Raw genomic sequence first — 19,714 nt, 5'->3', positions numbered from 1 at the left:
TGGCAAAAATACAGAAGGGTGAGAGAGAGAATGAAAAAGTAACTGGAAGTGAAATGGATTACTGATTTGGTGTAAAGTTCAGAGGTGTTGGTAAGCCCAGAGGATCGTGTTCTGGGTTCATTCAGTTTTCATATTTCTTGGTGAGGGCTAGTGGTCAGCTACCTGTAAATATTTAATAGGATTGTGGGGTGTGATGATCTCTGACTGGAATGAACAATGAAACCTTCTCCCTCTTACAGCATTTCTGGATATGTCTGTGTATTGTAGTGAGAGCTGTAAAATGGAGTTCCTGACATATGAACATTACAGATCCTATGGAAGTTTCTGCAAGGGTTAAGAGCTTACCTATAATGTCCTCGTCAAATTCTAGTTTATGTAATACACTGTGCCTTTGTAACATTCTGTATATAGCTAGAACTGGATAAAGTATATCTCATTCCTAAATTATTGAAAAATAGATCTGTGCTTTATTGAATTCTTGCTTTGTCCTGCCCTAGATATGGCTGCATTTTAGTGGCAGGTGAAGTGCTTAATTTTCCTTTAAAAAACCCTGGGATAACTTGGGATGAATGGCACCACAGAAATATAGGGTATACTTAACTTCATTGCTGAAACTGGAAACCAGTGGCCCAGTTCTCCCCTCGCTTGTACTTTGACTAATTTGTACCTATGTGAAGTAGGTGTATATGTTGCCAGATTAGAGTTGTACTGTTTTGCACTCCCTTTGCCCAGATGTAAATGACTGCACAAAGTGCAAGTCAGTGGAGTAGCAAGTCCTAGACGTGAACATGAAACAGTGTAGAACTTTGCTTTGGAGGTAGAACAAGTGGATTTAGCTCTTACTGTTGAGACTTAATGATACAGCAAAAGTACCCTAAGACTTGATTAAATAACTACCACTTCCAGCTTGCCTTTCTTCTGTTTGCTTTTGCAATAAATGCTCAGTTGAAAGATGCATTGTGCTTTAACCTCTCTCTGCATATGCAAGCAACAGCTTCAAATCTAGAGGATAAGGCACGATATTGCATCTTGGCCATAACACATTAATTCACTAGTTGATTATCCTGTGCTCTCGGTTTAAAGGCTCTTATTGTATCAGCAGTTGCATTGCTATACATAAGTGTGTCTTAAAAGAACAATTCATTTCACTGAATCAGATCCTCAGCTGGTGTAAACTGGCATTGTTTTGGACTAGCCTGATGGTGCTGTGACAATGTTTTACCACATTGCTGCACTGGGAATCTCAGGGCCTGGTTGTTGGATCTTGGATCTATATCTTGATATTGAATCTATATCTTTTGTCTACTAGATTAACAACTTTCCATGTTATTGGCTCTTCTTATATTTTTGTGTGCTAGATTAGCAATTGTTTGTTGACCAGGCAGGTACTTATGACTGGGACCAGGTCACCCTGTTCTCCTGGGGTCTATCAAGGAATCTCTGGAGTACCTCATGCCATTGTAGCTGCTCCTGTGGTCGGTAGAGTTTGGAGACTTGAGGAATGTCTGAAGCTATGTAAATTATTATGCATATAAAATTCAATATACAAATGTGTATAATTTATGGGCCTGATCCTGTGAGATACTGAGCATTCTCAACTCCCATTGGCTCAAATGATTCAGACTCCAGCCCTAAGACATAGAGGGGAATGGTAACAAGCTTAAGGTTTGAATAATGATTTCCTTACACTTCCATCCTGAGCCCTCTTGTTTTCATGCTCCTTACAACTAAAGCATGTAGGGAACTGATGTAAATGCAGATGCTCAGCATATCAGTGCTAGAACCAGAGATGTGAGATCATTGTGTCATGTCAAGGTACAATCCAGACCAATAAGTCACCATGTCACCACTGCCCTCTAACATGGGGTGCCCTTTACAATGCTTTCCTGCTGTAGCCTCCAGCCTGGACTGCTCACAAACAACCTCCAGCGTGCAAGTCACTCCCAGCTGTGTCTGTGTGTGCGCAGCAGCCAACGAGCCACACCCTGGCTCTTATCAGCCTTGGTTATACTACAGGGTGACTCCAACATACCTCCATCCTTAGATTCCCGCCATCTCCCAGGTATGTATGTCTTAACCCCCTGGCTTTCTCTAGTTTACATAAAGTCTGTTATATTTTTAACAGAAATAATATGCAGACAACATGCCACCTCAAATGGAGTTTCCCAGACACTTCAATTTAAACAGACTGGATTGGATAAAACAGTAAAACAATTTTTTTAACTGGAAAGAGATTTTAAGTGAGTACAAGTAACAAGGCATAAAGATCAGATATGGTTACTAAACAAATAAAGCTAAAATGCAACTGGTGCCTAACTTAACAAACTATGTTAAATTTGTAAAAGCAGCAAAGAGTCTTGTGGCAGCTTATAGACTAACAGATGTTTTGGAGCATGAGCTTTCGTGGGTGAATACCCACTTTGTCCGATGCAACTGACGAAATGGGTATTCACTCACGAAAGTTCATGCTCCAAAACGTCTTTTAGTTTATAAGGTGCTACAGAACTTTTTGCTGCTTTTACAGATCCAGACTAACACAGCTACCCTTCTGATATGTTAAATTTAAAACACATTTTTCTCACCATTTGCTTTCAGCAGTCTTACTGACTAAACTTCATAACTCAGGATCCCTTCTCCCAGAATCCAATGAATTCTTCCTTTGTGGCTTCAGGTGCCGTGAATGAGATGGGCAGAAGGTGAGAGAGAGAGGCCCTGGGGTGTTTGTCCTTCCTTTTAATAGTGTCACTCCTCCCCTTGAAAAACATTTTCAGCTGAGATTCAGGAGAAAAAGAGCTTATGTGGAAAGATGCCCCCTGGTGTTTTTTCCCACCTGTTTGAGCTTCCTTTATCTCCCCTTCCTGCTCTATTTACTTCTTAAATGCAATTTTGGCAGTCCACACATTCCTTTGTTAGGACAGATTTGCCAAGTTCTTCTTGGGTAGGGCTGTAGTTTGAACCATGTGTTAATAACATCATAAAGGGAAATCTTATAACTTTACACACATCGCCACACATATTCTACCAGGGCAATAATGACCATCAAATTATGAGTTTTCAAATGATATGTCGCAAGGCATATTTTGTACAAAGATTAATTCAATAGGGTGTGGACACGGGTACATTCTGTCACAATTATATAAGTCATCTCACCACATAGTAAACAGTAGGTTTTTTTCTTCTTTTATAAAACAAATTACAATTTGTGCTACCTTTTCCAGGTGCTGTGCAAAAGATCTTAACCAGAGTATCATCTGAGAAGCATATAGTATATGATACAGTGTGTGACCTGTCTTAATTATAGTCAAATCTCCTTGATCACCAACTTATAAATGTATAAAATTGTTCAGTTGCTTTGCAAATCTTAAACAACAAATGGGATAGAAAATCTAATGAACAGTAAATATTCATAGCTTCCAAGGCCAGAAGGGATCACTGTAATCATCTAGTCTGACTAGGGTGGCCAGGTGCCCCAAAAAGTCTGGTTAAAAAGAGGTCCTGACAGTTTCCAGTCAGATCTAATGACTGGACCCCCAAAGTCCGGTTACTGCAGGCTCATCTCCTGCCAGCACCTACTCAGCTGGGGCCACCTCCTACTTGCATTGGGCGGCTGCAGCAGCTCCCAGGCCTGGCTCTGCAAGCAAGTCCCTCCTGATCCTGGCGGGGGGAGGGGAAAAGTAGTAAGTCATGAGGGGGAGGGGGAAAGAGGAGTAGTTGGGGCGCAGGGCTTTGGGGGGAGAGGTGTGGCAGGGGTGGGTCATTGGGGGGGAAGAGGCCGGGAAGGGGAGATTCCAGCACTCCTGCTGGAGTGTCTAGTATTTAAATATTACCAAGTTGGTAACTGTAAATCTGTCCTCTTGTATAACAGAAACCATAGAACTTCACCAAAATAATTCCTAGGACAGATCTCTTAGAAAAAAAAAAATCCAATCCAGTGGTGAAGAATTCACCACAACCCTTGGTAAATTGTTCCAGTAGTTAATTGCTCTGTGTTCAAAGTGTGTGCTCTATTCCCCGTCTGAATGTGTATAACTTCAACTTCCAGCCATTGGATCGTGTGATACCTTCCTCTGCTAGATTGAAGAGCCCATTATTCAATATTTGCTCTCCACGTAGGTACTTATAGATATATTCTTGAAATGTACCTGAAAACCATGGTATTGCTCTTTTGTTAGGGCGCAGATGTGTGTAAGAGAAATCAGCCGTATCCTTTCTGACGTGTGCTTCTCCCCCTCTATTCCCTCTCCCAACACCCCTCCAGAGAGCTTTGGCTACAGTGTTGGTGACATAACTGTTGCAAACAAGTTTCTCTCTCAATTCTGGTTTTAATTGTGTGCTTTGGTCTTCTGTTCCTGTGCTGAACTGTTGTGTCGAGTTGCTGGGCCTAATTCTTTATGGCCCCACCCCGTGAGCGGTCATTTACACTTGTGCAAAATCGGCGTAAAATGCTGCCATATAGATTGAAGAGTTGTCACCAGAGGTAGCTGTCTTGCTGTAGCAAATGAAAGAATTCCTTTTATTGCATGTAATTTATAAAGTGCTTTAAGATCCTTTTTGGATATAAGCAGCAGTATAAATTCTAAGTTACTAGGATGATATTGATAGATCGGATGCTTTAGAATGGGCCCGAAGGCCCACAAGATAGGCTGAGCAGGTGATCACACGCTTAATGCATGAACAAGGGGGACTCAGAAGGTGGGTGAATGAAGTCAGCAAGCAGGAGCTGGGTGGATAAACCCCCCCCCTTGCACTTAAGCTTGGGAAGTGCCGATAAAAAAGTTCTCAGTACTGATAAGGAAGCTGCTTGTGCGCCAGGAATTGCTCAAGGCCATGAAGTTTGTAATCAAATGCTTCACCAGTTGCCGTTAATTAACTGCAGGGCAATTAAATGCTTTAACTGTGATGTAAACTTGCTTATATAAATTTGTGCTGTATTGAAGAAAGGGGGGTCTGGTTCTGGTTCTCTGTGGAGAACGGGCTTGTTCTTTGTTGTGTGTGTGTGTGCATCAATAAAGAACTTGGTTTTGGACTTTGCTGGGTTGCCTGTCTCTCTTGCGGTCAGACAACGAACCTGAAAAGTCTGGGATAAAGATAACCCCAACGATATTTTGATAGTTAAGGTGTTGTAAACTCCATAAATTGGTTTAGAGAAATGATATAAAAGGGAGAGTGTCCTGATGTCTCCTCTCTCGGCAATATGTGCTACCCACACAATCTGATCTGTAATCTCCACCATGCCCCAACTCTGAACTTTCAGCTGGGACTTGACCTGTCAGATATAGCTGCCAGTGATTATCCTGAAAGTATACTGAATGCCTCAGTCTAGCTCTATCCAGTCTGTTATTACTGTACTTGTCGCTGGTATTGTGTATGGCTGGTCCAACCTTTTAGACCCCTGTGTGCATAGCTGCATCTACCCCAACAGTTGTACTTCTGTAATAATCTGCCTTCTGAAGAGGTAGGAGTTTGCCCAGAAGATAAGGAGGCATGGCTTACTAATCAGGAATGATGGAGCAATGGCTGGGCTCACAGCTGCATTTGCCCAGACTTAAAATGCTCTCTGTAGCTTCTTAATGATCATTTGAATAGCCTCCTTAATGCCCATGCGCATGCAGTAAGGTATGTCACCTGCCCCAAAGAAGTTACACTCTAAGGCTACATCTAGACTACCCGCCGTATCGGCGGGTTAAAATCGATTGCTTGGGAATCGATATATCGCGTCTCATCTAGACGCGATATATCGATCCCCAAGCGCGCTTATATCGATTCCGGAACTCCACCAACTCCAACGGAGTTGCAGAATCGACAGGGGGAGCCGCGGACATCGATCTGGCGCGGTGAGGACAGGTGAGTAATCCGATCTTAGATATTCGACTTCAGCTATGTTATTCACGTAGTTGAAGTTGCATATCTAAGATCGATTTCCCCCTGTAGAGTAGACCAGCCCAAAGGCTTTTCTACCCAGTGAACAGGGTTACCTGTGTCGGCAGGAGAGTGCTCCTGCTCACAATGCGCTCTTCACACTGGCATTTATCACGGCAAAACTTTTGTCTTTTGTGTTTTGTTTTGTTTGTTTGTTTTAACACCTCTGAAAGACAAACGTTCTGTCCAGTTGCCAGTGTAGACATAGCCTCAGACAGACAAAACAGAGACATGTTATTGAACAATAGTTCAGGTAAAGGAGAGAGTAATGAGATTACTGATGAGGGGAGAGAGTTTTTGGAAGGAGGTGGCTTTTAAGGAAAGATGTAAAGGGGCCACACGATGGAGAAAAATGAAGGTTTATTCCCAACAAATAAGGCAGCATGAATGAAGGCCCACAGGTTCAATCTCAGTACTCTTGAGTGCTTGACTTCACAGTGCTGTGACTTTTTTAACATCGTGGTGGTTTTTTTAGTGTTGTATGTGTGCACGTGCACACACAGATGTTTTAAAAATAATCAAACTTGTGTGGTTAAATCCCCCAGTTGTTTTGAAAATCTTTCATGCATGTGGATGTGAATGCTCCTTTTAAGAAAACGTGTTTTGAAATGCAGCCTCATATCATAAGGCTCCTGGCCATCCTAGAAATAGCAATTATGGGTTCCTCTTGTCTCCTAAATTCTCTTCCAAAAATAGGCTGAAAATTAAATGATTATTAAAGTCACTGAGTTCTTCTGGTATTAATTTCAGATTTTCTGGTATTGTCCAAAGTGTGTCTACAGATCCCTGATATGAGCTGAAGCTGTTCTGAGACCCTGCCAACTCATATAACATAAGCAAACTAAAGAGACAGGGTGGGTGAGATAATATCTTTTATTTGGATACCTTCTGTTGGTGAGAGAGACAAGCTTTCGGTCCACACTTACCTCTTGTTCTGGTCTGGGAAAGGTACTCTCAGTGTCCAGCAAGGTAGAACGGAATGTTTAGCATAAGTAGCTCATATTGTAAGTGACCATTTAAGGTAGAGTGATCCGTTAATGTCTCTGCAGTCATAGGATAAAAAGAAGGAGTTAGTGGGTTACAGATTGTTGTAACAAGCGATAAATCCAGTGTCTTTGTTCAGTCTGTGATTTTTAGTATCTAGCAGAATAATGATTTTAATCTCCCACTAACAAGTTTTTTTTGTCACTTTTGAAGTATTGAGTCATTTTTTCTCTAATTTTTCCTTGTGTTGCTGTTTGTTTAATGAGCTTGGAGCCAGTTATTTCCTTTTTGAGCCTTTTACAAGCGTAATCCTAGGAAACAATGTAAAGTGACACTCTATGTTTCATTGGATTACTCTGTGACCTTTCACCTCTGGAACTAGCATGTAAATGCATCCCCAAGGTGGTTGTTTATGGCAGGGAGCCTCAGATGAAGGGGAAGATAAACATGATGAACCCCTTAGGTTTCTCTGGTTTCAGAGTAGCAGCCGTGTTAGTCTGTATCCGCAGAAAGAACAGGAGTACTTGTGGCACCTTAGAAACTAACACATTTATTTCAGCATGAGCTTTCATGAGCTACAGCTCACTTCTTCAGACTCTCTGTCGATTCATTTGAAGTCCATCCTAAGAGTCTGATCAGATTTTGTACTTTGTTTTTCACTAAGAATCTCCAAACCTTGTACAAACAATACTGAACGTGCTTCATTACACCCCGGTGATCTAGAGGAGGGAAATGGAGAGATCACTTTGCTTGCCTCTCACTTTAAAACTGGATAAATGAAGCATGGCTATGGTAAATTGAAGCAAAAATGGCTTGACTAAAACCACACAGCAAGTCAGTGGCAGGGCTGGGAATACAATCTAAGATCAGTTCCTGGTTCATAGAATTACAGTAACTCCTCACTTAAAGTCGTCCCAGCTAACATTGTTTCGTTGCAATTAGGGAACAGGCTTATTTAAAGTTGCGTAATGCTCCCTTCTAACATCGTTTGGCAGCCGCCTGCTTTGTCTACTGCTTGCAGGAAGAGGAGCTGGTGGGGGCTTGGAACCAGAGTGGACCGGCAGCCCCCTGTCAGCTCCTCTTGTCAGCTCACCACTCCCCTAAGTTCCCTGTGCAGCAGCTGCCTGCAGTTCAGCTGTCCCTCCCCCCACTGCCATGTGCTGCTCCTGCCCTCAGCCTTGGAGCTGCTCCCCAAGACTCCTGCTTGCTGTGCAGGGAGGAGGGAAGGAAGACGGGGGCTAATGTCAGGGTGTCCCCCTCACCCCTACTACTGCACCCCGCTTACCCCATCTTCCATAAATCGGGGGGGGGGGGGGGGCAGACCAGGACTCAGGACTGAGGGAGCTTGCAGCAGCTACATCTCAGCAAGCTGACAGAATTAAGAAGGCAGTGTACTTAAGAGAGAGACACATATCTCCCTCCATTCCTGCTGCCTTGTGTAGAGAGAGATTTAACCCCCAAGGCTCAGCCTATTGCTAGTTCATCATTTAGCAGTAAGGGACTCCTCCACCTCAACCAAGCTTCACAATCATCATCACTGTGTACCAGTGTTAAATTGTTTGTTTAAAATTATACTGTGTGTGTGTGTATAAAATATAAATATGTCTTTGTCTGGTGAAAAAAAAAATATCTTTGGACCCTAACCCCCTTACTGACATTAATTCTTATGGGGAAATTGGATCCCCTTAACATTGTTTCAATTAGTCACATTTTTCAGGAACATAACTACATCGTTAAGTGAGGAGTCAGTGTACTTAGTGCCTAAAAATAAGCAATTTTTAGTCTAGAACCTGTCCGAACTGCATGCTAGGAACTATACATCCAATGGGCCATACTTCCATATTAAAGAAAATGTCAGCCAGGGGTTTGATTGTAGAATTATGTGGGCTAAGCTTTCACCACTGTTGGTTTATAGTGTTCGGTATCTTTGCATCCTTTCTTATAAACATACACGAATCAGAAAAGTTTATTCCTCCTAAGAGAATTCCATCCCATTTGTAGTCCTGCAGTTCATCATGATAGCCAGTGTAGTTCTTTTCAGCATGTATAAAATATTCACACTATATCTGTATAGATCATATATTTAACTTACTATTGTGTGGGTGACTTTTCTCAAAATGAAATTGTATTCATCTGAGACATCCCTTTAATTAACTTACACAGTTCCATAGGGAGAGGGATATGGAGGAAGCTACTAATAATAATAGTAGAGGCATATCTTATTACCATTGCATATTAAAGTAAAATAAAATGCTGCAGGAGGTGGAATTCCAAGGCCTTTATTTTTAATGAAGATCTTAATAGCATTTAATGTAAATTAAATATAATCACTGTCTGATTTCTGAATGTATCTCTGAGGCTGAAGCATAGTAAGTTAATTATGCTGACAACACACTTGCAACTACCAAAGTTGAGCACTGAAATGTTGTTTAAAATGTGTTTTAAAAGGGGGATAGAGAGCAGTTTTTTTAAGGCAGACAAATTGAAGGATGCAAGTTACAAGTTTACGCCAAACTTGAATGTATTATGTACTGCAGGGGTTCTCAAACTTCATGGCACTGCAATTCCCTTCTGACAATAAAGTTACTACTACATGACCCAGAGAGGGAGCGATCAGAGCCTGAGCCCCACTGCCCCAGGTCGGTGGGGAGGGGTCCGCAATCCAAGCCCTGCTGCCCCCATCAGGGGAGAAGGGGAGACAGCCAAGCCCTGCCGCCCACGTAGAGATGGAGCTTGGACTTCAACTTCAACCCTGGGTCCCAGCAAGTATAATGCTGGCCCTGGAAACCCCATTAAAATGGTTTGATAACTGCTGATATACTGTATGTAAGGTTAAAATTTATATTAGAATCCAAACAAAACTGGGATTTTACTCAACTTCAGACATTGAAAAGAACTGAATGTGTAGAAGCAACGAAGCCTTTTACTTTCGGGATGGGGATTGTCCATATGGAAATTTCCAACTTCTGTAGATAGACAGATTTTTGAGGTTAAGAAGGTGACTGAGGATTAACTCTAGTATCTTGTTCTATATTAAATTATATGAAAAGAAAGTATTTGTTAAAGGCTCAATCATGGAACCCTCACTCATGGAAGTCATGCACTTAGTAGGATGACTCATATGGGGATTGGACTACAAAATATTCCTCAGGACAGAAGATGTAATGATGATGGAGAGTTTGGTTTTCAGTCGTCCCTCTGTAACACTCTGTAACACTTTGCATGCGGTAAGATGTGATATTTTCCATAAATCAATGAAAACATAAGAGAGTAGTTAAAGGGATCATGAAATAACCAAATGTATTAAAGAGAAAGGTGAATAATGGATTTTTCAATTTGTTGGCAGTTAAAACATCATTTCAATTTGAATCAACTCAAAAATTCCAACAAATGCTGGTGAATTGAAGAAGGCAACAGCTTCATTTTGGATCAAACAAAACATTTTGTATGCCTTGAAACAATCTGGTTTGGTTTGGGTTGGTTTCCATGCAGTTTTTAACTTAAAAGCAAAGGAAATGAAGGACTAGTTTTGCAAATTTTGGCAGCACAGCAAGCAAGCGGCGGTAGTTGTGGTGTTGGTGGCCAACTTCAAGCCCAGTAGTTAGAGCTCTCACTGGGATGTGAAAGACCGAGGTTCAATTCCCCTCTCTGTCTGATATGGAGCAGGGATTTGAACTTGGGTCCCCCACATTGTGGGTGTATGCCTTGGCCATTGGGGGCTACAGAATACTCTGGTGTGTTGGCCTCTCTCAATCTCTCCTGTTACAGCTGTTCCACTCTATCTGCAGATAGAGTACTCTATGGCCTGGTGGATAGGGAACTCATCAGGGAGGGGGAGATCCAAATTAATGTCCCTGCCCCACATATTAGGTGAGTGCCCTGACCACTGGTCTCAAAGTTATAAGGAGAGCATACTACTTCTCCCCCCTCCCATTCTGTGAATGGCATCTAAGCCCTGGAAAAAAGGTGGCCGAAATTATTTGGTGAATTTGTGTCAAATTCATAAATAGTTTTAGGCTGACTGAAACTGAAGCTTTCAACAAATTAACTCTTTGAAAAAAATTGACCAACTCTACTTATGACCAATTAAAATAGTTAAACACCTGTCTACATCTTAGTTTCTCTTTAGTTCTTTGGCCTCTGTGGTGACAAAGGAGTCAACTTCCTCTGCATAGTATTGCTGAGTCCTTAATGTGCATCTGAAGTGTTGCTGTGTGGCTCAGGAAATATCTTTCATTTCTAGAGTTGTTAGATATGGTGCATAAAATTACTGGATTTTGATCACAGACGGCTGTCCTACCTGTGTCAGCTATTGGGTGTTTCTAGAGTTCTTGTTAAAAACTGATAGATCCTGCATAGCCTTGCTGCAGAGGTGAATACAATGGAGCATTGTGCACCTGGGGCAGTGTGCATGTGTCAAACTGCTGTAAGGTGCATATGGTGCAGCGTTGCTGTGGCAGGGAGGGAGGGTGTCAGTGGTGCAGTGTATATATGGCAGGATGATACAATGTGCCTGTGATGGTATATATACTAAGAACATAAGAATGGTCATATTGGGTCAGAACTTTGGTCCATCTAGCCCAGTATCTTGTCTTCTGACAGTGGATAATGCCAGAAGTCTAGGCATTAAGAGGATTCAGGACATGATTTGAGGACTGCCTGGAAAGAGACAGATTCAAAACCTACCTCTCTACCATGTGCTTCTGGGATGGAGTCAAAGAACAGACAGAAGAGCAGAGATTTTAGAAGGATAAGGCAGCTGGAGCTCCTCAGGCAGCCAGACCCAGCTGCTTTATATCCCAGACAGGAAAAGGAATCCAGAGTGGGGGATGAGGTTCCTGGACCACAAAAAGAAGACGCTGTGGATGAAAAATATATTTGTGCCCTGGAAAGACTTTCTTTTTGAGCTGGATTTGTTCCAAAAAGGAGAAGCTAGAAGAGCTGGAATGAGGGCCTGGAAGATAAAACCCTTTGACAATGCTTGTGGTACTGGGGTGGAGTGGGGTAGTGGGCGGGTTGCACTGTGCGACTGTGGAATAGAGGACTGATGTGTGTTTATTTTCTGTTTGAACTACTATCCGTTAGATACAGGCTCAGGTTGCGTGGTGTGATAGCAGCAGGATAAATGATTGTCTCTTTGTTTACCCTCTCATCACTCCATAGAGGTACTATGGACTCTGGTTGTAGTGTGCCACTGAAGGGGAAAAAAGATTCCTGCAACATCTGGAGAAAATCACCTGTGTTACTTCTCTTCAAAACTACCAGGCCTTTTCATCTGCTTGAGTTTGGTAGAGAAGATAGTAGGTGGATCTGTATTTCTATTGTAAACATAGTATGTTTGACTACTAATATTATATGGACATATACCTATTTCATAGAGCTGGAAGGGACCTTGAAAGGTAATTGAGTCCAGTCCTTGCCTTCATTAGCAGAACCAAGTGCTGTCCCTGACAGTTTTGGGTTTTTTTTTGCCCTAGATCCCTAAATGACCCCCAAGGATTGAACTCGTAACGCTGGGTTTAGCAACCCAATGCTCAAACCACTGAGCTATCCCTCCCTGCTGCTGCTGCCGCCCCGCCAGTGGTAATTGGCTGCTGTCATAAACAAATAAGTAAGCGTTAACAGAACAGAAGTACTTCATATCTCTTTTGCCTGGAAAGGGTTAACAAGATCAGTGAGCCTGGCTGTCACCTGACCAGAGGACCAATCAGAGGACAGGATACTTTTGAATCTTGAGGGAGGGAAGTTTTTGTGTGTGCTGTTAGTTTTTGGTGGTTGTTCTCTCTGAGTTCTGAGAGTGACTAGATGTGCAACCAGGTTTCTCTCCAATCTCTCTGATACAGGTTCTTATAGATCCAAAATAGTAAGTACTAGGTAGATAAGGCGAGTTAGGCTTATGTTTGTTTTCTTTATTTGCAAATGTGTATTTGGCTGGAAGGAGTTCAAATTTGTATTTTACTGAAAGGATTTTAATTTGCACTTGTATACTTAGGCTGGGAGGGTATTCCCAGTGTCTATAGCTGAAAGACCCTGTAACATATTCCATCTTAAATTTACAAAGATAATTTTTACTGTTTTTCTTTCTTTAATTAAAAGCTTTTCTTGTTTAAGAACCTGATTGTTTTTTTATTCTGGTGAGACCCCAGGGGACTGGGTCTGGATCCACCAGGGAATTGGTGGGGAGAAAGGAGGGAAGGGGGAGAGAGAGGTTATTTTCTCTCTGTGTTAGGATTACTTTCTCTCTCAGGGAGAGTCTGGGAGGGGGAGAGTGAAGGAAGGGGGAAGGTGAATTTTCCTCTCTGTTTTAAGATTCAAGGAGTTTGAATCACAGTGATCTTCCAGGGTAACCCAGGGAGGGGAAGCCTGGGAGAGGCAATGGTGAGGGAAAGGGTTTACTTTCCTTGTGTTAAGATCCAGAGGGACTAGGTCTTTGGGGTCCCCGGGCAAGGTTTTGTGGGGAGCAGAGTGTACCAGGCACTGGAATTCCTAATTGGTGGCAGCACTACAGGTTCTAAGCTGGTAATTGAGCTTAGAGGAATTCATGCTGGTACCCCATCTTTTGGACGCTAAGGTTCAGAGTGGGGAATTATACCATCACAGCTGCATAAGACCATGTAAAAATGGCTGCATGTGGCCATGTAAAAATGACTTCTAAGCCTCATGTCGTGATATGCTGTGTATGCATTCAAGTGACTTCTCTGTTTTTTTATTGTGCTGGATAACCAGCAAGGCATTGGAAACCTGTTTTCAAGAAGTAATTGTTCTGTTCACCTGTAATTTATGCACTTGGTTTTCACATTTCTGCCCAACTTTTAATGAGACTTCACCCTTCTAGTGGGGTTGAGCAATACAATACGATTGAGGGGTTGGGATTAATATCTACTTGCCGGCAGCCATGTTTGATTTATCAGGTAAACTTCTTTGGGCAGAGTCTGGACTAGATTCATCAGGGAGAATTAGGCACCTATCTGCCACTTAGAGTGTCTAAATCCAACATGTAGGTGCTACTGTTATTCACAAAACCACTGCTCAACTAGTGCCTGACCTTGTAGTTGCATTGCAGTGCCTAAATCCCCCTGCTAAACCTCATCCTGACTGACTTTTACTACCTGATACAGAATCTGTCTCCTGGTCTTCTAGATCTGCCATGGCAATGTCCTCTTGTAGCCGTCTGTGTCTCCCTCTGCACTGCGCAGCACTGGGTAGGCTGTCGGCACTGAGTAGTAAATCCAAGAAATAATCATCATGAACACTAGAGATTCCAATAACAGAATGGATTGGTCTTGCTTCCTGCTAGCACATTTAACTGCCTGCACCCACAACTGCAGCATGTGCACCTTACCAGCTGGTGTAAATTACAGATCGGAATGCCAAACCTTATCCTGACCTTCTTCATCCTCACCTAGCTCCTTCATCACATCTCTTTCTGTTAGAGGCCCTCTTTCTCTTTTTTCTCTTCCTGTTCAGCCTTCCTCTCCTCCTTTGTTATTGCCAAACCAACTATCTGTAACAGTCTGTCTGCTTCCCTCCACCCACCACTGACTCCCTTTGTACCACACCATATTAAACCACAGATCCAAACCCATATCTCTTGCTAACTACAACTGGTGACCATTTCCTGGATTCCTTCTCTAGCATTTACTATTATCCAACCTTCATGTTGCTGCTTCTGCTATTTATACCTGCCGTCACAGCTTCATAGCATAGCCTGTATGTATTCTGCTGTTATAGCTGTAGTGTGTTATGAGAGTTATGTGAGTGAGTCATTATAAAATTAAATTGTAATTGTAATTTGCATGGTCTCTTTTTTTTCTACAGGCATGCAACCCAGCAAGAGACCAATAAAACCATTACTACCAGCACGAAAGCTATCAAGCAGCTGTCTGAGATTGTCAGAGGTTCATCTAGGGTATGTGTCTTTGGAGATGCCATTTAGATAGAAAGTTCAGGTTTGGTTTTTAAAGATAAGTGGTGGGCAGCAAGTGCCTTAAAGTTGCTGAGCTCGGTATCTTTATAATTTTCTTTGCTTTGATATGGTGGTAGTGTTGAATTACATGCTGCCTCGATAAATCATCAGTGCAAAACAGATTCAAGGGACCACTGAGGACTTCTGGAAAGAACTATCCTCCTGAGGTTGGCTCTCATTAAATTAGAAATCTACAGCCACAAAGTGAAATCCCAGCTCTTTCCTATACTGTGTTTAAAACTTAAGAGCCCACATGTCAACTGGAGTAGCAGGGGAATGTCCCATAGAAGTCCTTAGACACTAGTTAGTGATGACATCAAGAGAGGAGCAAATTACACACTGGGTACAAGTGAGTCTTCAAATAAGTGAAAGTGGATTTAAGTGGCAAAGGAGTGACACTCGCATGATGTGGCATTCATTGAGTGCAAATTGTAGTAAGAGGAGGCCCTAAGATATAAACCTTGGTATCAGAGGCCCGGTATGAGGCCTGAGGCCTGAACTAAAGTAATGGTGAAGACTTTGCAAACATAAAGCAAAGTTAAGCTGTGAGCCAGAGGCAGGCCCTGTTCACAGAAGCTGGCAAGGAAAGGGCTGATGCTGCAAAAAGAGACCTACCTGAAAGGTACTGGACACCAGATAGCAGAACATTCGCATACTTGTACACTCCACACAGATAACAAGGAACAGGCTGACCCATCCCAATGACAGTGCCAAAAGGGTAATATGACGGATAGTGTTGTTTTGGTCGAACCAACATGTACAAGGTGAGAGGCGGCACCTTACTACATAGAGGGGTTGTACCTTGCTATGTAGAAGGGTTGCACCTCAATACGTCAGGAGTGATGTGTAACTTGTTTGTACCTGTGTATAAGAATGCATCCTTGGGGCGATGTCTTTGTCCAGCCGAGGGGGCAGTGGAAAGTCCCGCCACTGACTGAGCCGCGTCCATTGACTGGAGGCATGTACTCATAGTATGTCCTACAGAGTAAAAATCTGGAGGGAACTATTATTGTGCTCCGTACGGCAATAAACCTGGCCAAAGTGCCTTTGTACCATACTAGACTCTGTGGTCATTGGGGGTTCTCTTCGGGTCTGCTGTGTCAGCTATCTTCGAAGAGCTGGGACAGCACACAGAGGGAACACACTCACGCAGCCAAGTGATATCAGCATTGAACAGAGCAGAACACCACACCGGTAGCATCTGACAACACAAATTTGTTCAATTTACATACTGAGAGGCAGAGATGGGAAAATCCGAACATGCTGAAGCTCGCACAAATGTTGCTGCTAGTGGTCCCCTTATGCCCAATGTCCCGGTAGGTAGACCACTCACCCAGAATGGGGGAAATGGGGGTTCAAAGCCTCCCTTTGTAAATTAAAACAGTTTCTCACCATGTTATAATTTATGCCATGCCAGCCCCAATTTTCGCAGGGGTATATTCAGCCCCTATCCACCAAGACCTTGACAGTGCCCCCCTCAATGTCATAAATCCTGCAAGCCTTTTTTTCTGGAAACAGTTATTTAGCCACATGCAATCAGGCTATGATAAGAAAGCAGACTGGGCTAAACAAGACTTTAAAAATAAGTAACTTGGGCTGGATCCCATGCCGAAGGTTCCTGGGTCTGACCTTCGACCTTGGTTAACTCTCAACCAACCTTGGTAGATGTGGACATCTAATGCACAAATTGAAAATCAAGAACTTCCCGGTGTGCAAGTGTGGTTCCCCACGGCAGACCATTGAACATATCACTACCTACTGCCCAATTTATAAATATAGAGGAGGCATTACTGCAATAAATCTGCTATTCCTGATGTAGCCATTTGGCTTGATCAACTTCAGGTGAAATTGTAATTGCTGCTCTACACCAGACATAGGAAAGAAGGAGAAGAAGCTCCTAACACAAGCTGGTGCATCTCCCATCGACTCTCCCAACTTCGTATGGGTTACATCCCTACTGGTTGTCCAGCAATTTCTAACAATTTGCCACTTACACCCTTTTTCTGACCAACTTTTTCTTTCTAACGTGTAATTTATGACCATTTATGTCACTACTGAATTTGGTCCAGCGCATTCTCACTGGGGAAGAGGCCAGGGCTTGTTGTGTGCTCATAAGAACGGCCATGCTGGGTCAGACCAATGGTCCATCTAGCCCAGTATCCTGTCTCTGACAGTGATCAATGTCAGATGCTTCTGGAAGTTGTAGGTTTAGCATTGGGTAGCATCGCTAACCATCTTGCTAATAGCTGTTGGTGGACCTATCCTCCAGGAACTTATCTGGTTCTTTTTTAACACATTTATACTTTTGGCCTTCACAACATCCTTGGGAAATGAGTTCCACAGGTTGGCTGTGTGTTCTGTGAAGAATCACTTTCTTTTTTTTTGTTTTAATCCTGCTGCCTATTAATTTCATTGGGTGACCCCTAGTTCTTGTGTTACATGAAGGGATAACTAACACCTCCTATTCACTGTCTTCATACCATTAATGATTTTATAAACCTCAATCATATCCCCCCTTACTCATCTCTTTTCTAAATTGACCAACCCCATTCTTATTGATTGGTCCTCATACAGAAGCTGTTCCATACCCCATAATCATTTCTGTTGCCCTTCTTTTTACCCTTTCCAATTCCAATATATCTCTTTTGAGATGACCAGATCTACATGAAGTATTCAAGGTGTGGGCGTACCATGGATTTATATAGTGGCATTATGATATTTTCTGTTGTCTTATCTATTTGTGTCTTAATGGTTCTTAACATTCTATTTGCTTTTGTGCCTGCCACTGCACATTGAGTAGATGTTCTCAGAGAATTCTCCACAATGGTTCCAAGATCTCTTTCTTCAATGGTAACAGCTAATTTAGACCCCTTTTGTATGTATAATAGGGATTATATTTTCTGATGTGCATTACTTTGTGCTTATCAAGATTGACTTTTGTCTGCCATTTTGATGCCCAGTCACCCAGTTTTGTGAGATCCCTTTTCACAGTCTACTTTGGACTTAACTATCTTGAATAACTTTCTATTGTCTGCAAATTTTGCCACCTCACTGTTCACCCCCTTTTCCAGATCACTTATGAATATGTTATACAGCACTGGGCCCAGTACAAATCCTTGGGGGACCCCACTATTTACCTCTCTCCACTGTGAAAACTAACCATTTATTCCTGGCCTTTGTTTCCTATCTTTTTTAATTAGTTTGTGATCCATAAGAGGATCTTCCCTTTTATCCCATGACTGCTTAGTTTTCTTAAGCACCTGTCATTAAGCACCTTTGGTGCTCATCTTGGAGAACAGGATCAACTTGAGTGTTTATTAAATGACAGACCCCGGTAACACAGTAATTCAGTAGGTAAAAGAAGAATATAATCCTTGTCTCTCAACTACCAGTCCTTTACCCACATGACTAGAGCATGGACCCACGAGCCATACCTTCTCCCTACTGGCTTTTGTCCTGGTGTGCTCTCAGCAATCTGTGCTCTCCTCACACCTGTTCTTCCTTTAGCTTTCACTACCTAATGTTCCCTTGAACTTCCAGTGCACCTTCAGCTCCCTCCCCACCCCCACAGCTGCTTCTCCTTGATGTTCCCGTACAACATTCTCTCCCACTCTGCGTTTGCACTCCTTGTGGGTCAAGGGCTGCTGCTCCCCCAAACTATCCCTGCATCTTCTCCCTCCCGCCCTGATGTTCCCCAGAATTCCATATTTCCTTCCTTCCTAGACACTGCTCCCAGTGTCCCTTCTCCTAGAACAAGTATTAGTAGAACAGCTCGACTCAGCGTTTGTCCATATAGTCCCTAAGGGGCTGAAGCTGTGTTAATGTAAAACTCCATGTTGTTTTATGAAGGAGCACAAGCATTGTTTCTTACCGTTGCCTGCCTGTATAGAGTAGTAAAGAAAAGGATGTAGCAGCAAATGAATACTCTAGCGAAGGTCGTGGTAGCCTTTGTCAGAGAGAGAATGAGCTGTGGGGCAGTTCAATGGTCAGATGAAAGCTAGCTAGAATGAAACAAAAGATGTCTCACTGACTTTATAGAGATGTGATAGCCTGGCCATTCTGTGCAGATCCCCATGTTATTTTGTGCAACACAGATTGGGTCCAGGGGGAAGTCAAATAATGTGAGCTGAAAAATAATGGCAGTGCCTTATGCTTGAATGTCATTATTGGCCCCTACAGCCCAAGTGGATTCCAGCTGTGATCAGAACAGGTTTTCACTGTAGTGGATGGAAAGTTTTTAAATTAAAGAAAGTATATTTAAGAGCAGAAAGGAAAAGAGACGCAAACGTTTATGGTAATAGGAGAAATAAACTCACAACTCTGTGTTGACATCACATAATAACTTTTCCTTTCCCTGGTCAATTAATTTAACAGATCTTTTTTTTTACTCTTGCTTTATAACAGTGTATAGCTTAAATAATTAAACCTACAAATTTTGATGTAAAACCTGTAGACTTTCTCCCTTCTATAAAACAGATGGCTCTGATAGGGATTGGTTGCTAGGTCTCTAAGTCACTCTGGGGGAATCTGTGGATAGCGTTCTGAAGCTTTCCTCTTGTAAAGTTTCTTATAGCATGAGAAACGTTCCATTGATTTAAAGCTTTATAGTCAGTCCCTTCTGATCCATTTTTCTGTGTACTGCTTTTCACAATAAGTTTTTCTTGTACAACAGTGATGTGCCACCAGCCAAGTGCATTATGGGTTTTTTTCCCTGCCTTCCTTTGTAGCATCATTTATTGGCTAGAATTGTTGGAGGCAGGAGGCCCACCTGGATGAACTCATAGTAGATCAGGAATAGATGCTGGTGTAAATAGACCATTGATTGGATCCGTGTGAGAGGAGGCA

At 42.4% G+C, this 19,714-nt stretch overlaps 1 protein-coding gene across 1 annotated transcript in view; it reads left to right on the top strand.

The window, feature by feature from the left end:
• The window catches only part of TSNARE1 (t-SNARE domain containing 1), a 637,975-nt gene that overhangs the window by 390,241 nt on the left and 228,020 nt on the right, over positions 1-19,714 (top strand). Inside the window, exon 7 of the mRNA XM_030553891.1 lies at positions 14,722-14,812. Coding sequence (XP_030409751.1) covers positions 14,722-14,812 — 91 coding nt within the window. The remainder of the gene's footprint in view (positions 1-14,721; positions 14,813-19,714) is intronic.

The sequence above is a fragment of the Gopherus evgoodei genome, chromosome 2 (assembly GCF_007399415.2).
Source record: "Gopherus evgoodei ecotype Sinaloan lineage chromosome 2, rGopEvg1_v1.p, whole genome shotgun sequence".
NCBI lineage: Eukaryota > Metazoa > Chordata > Testudines > Testudinidae > Gopherus > Gopherus evgoodei.
Note: the sequence above shows the minus strand (reverse complement) of the source record. Positions and strands in the feature narration are given on the sequence as shown.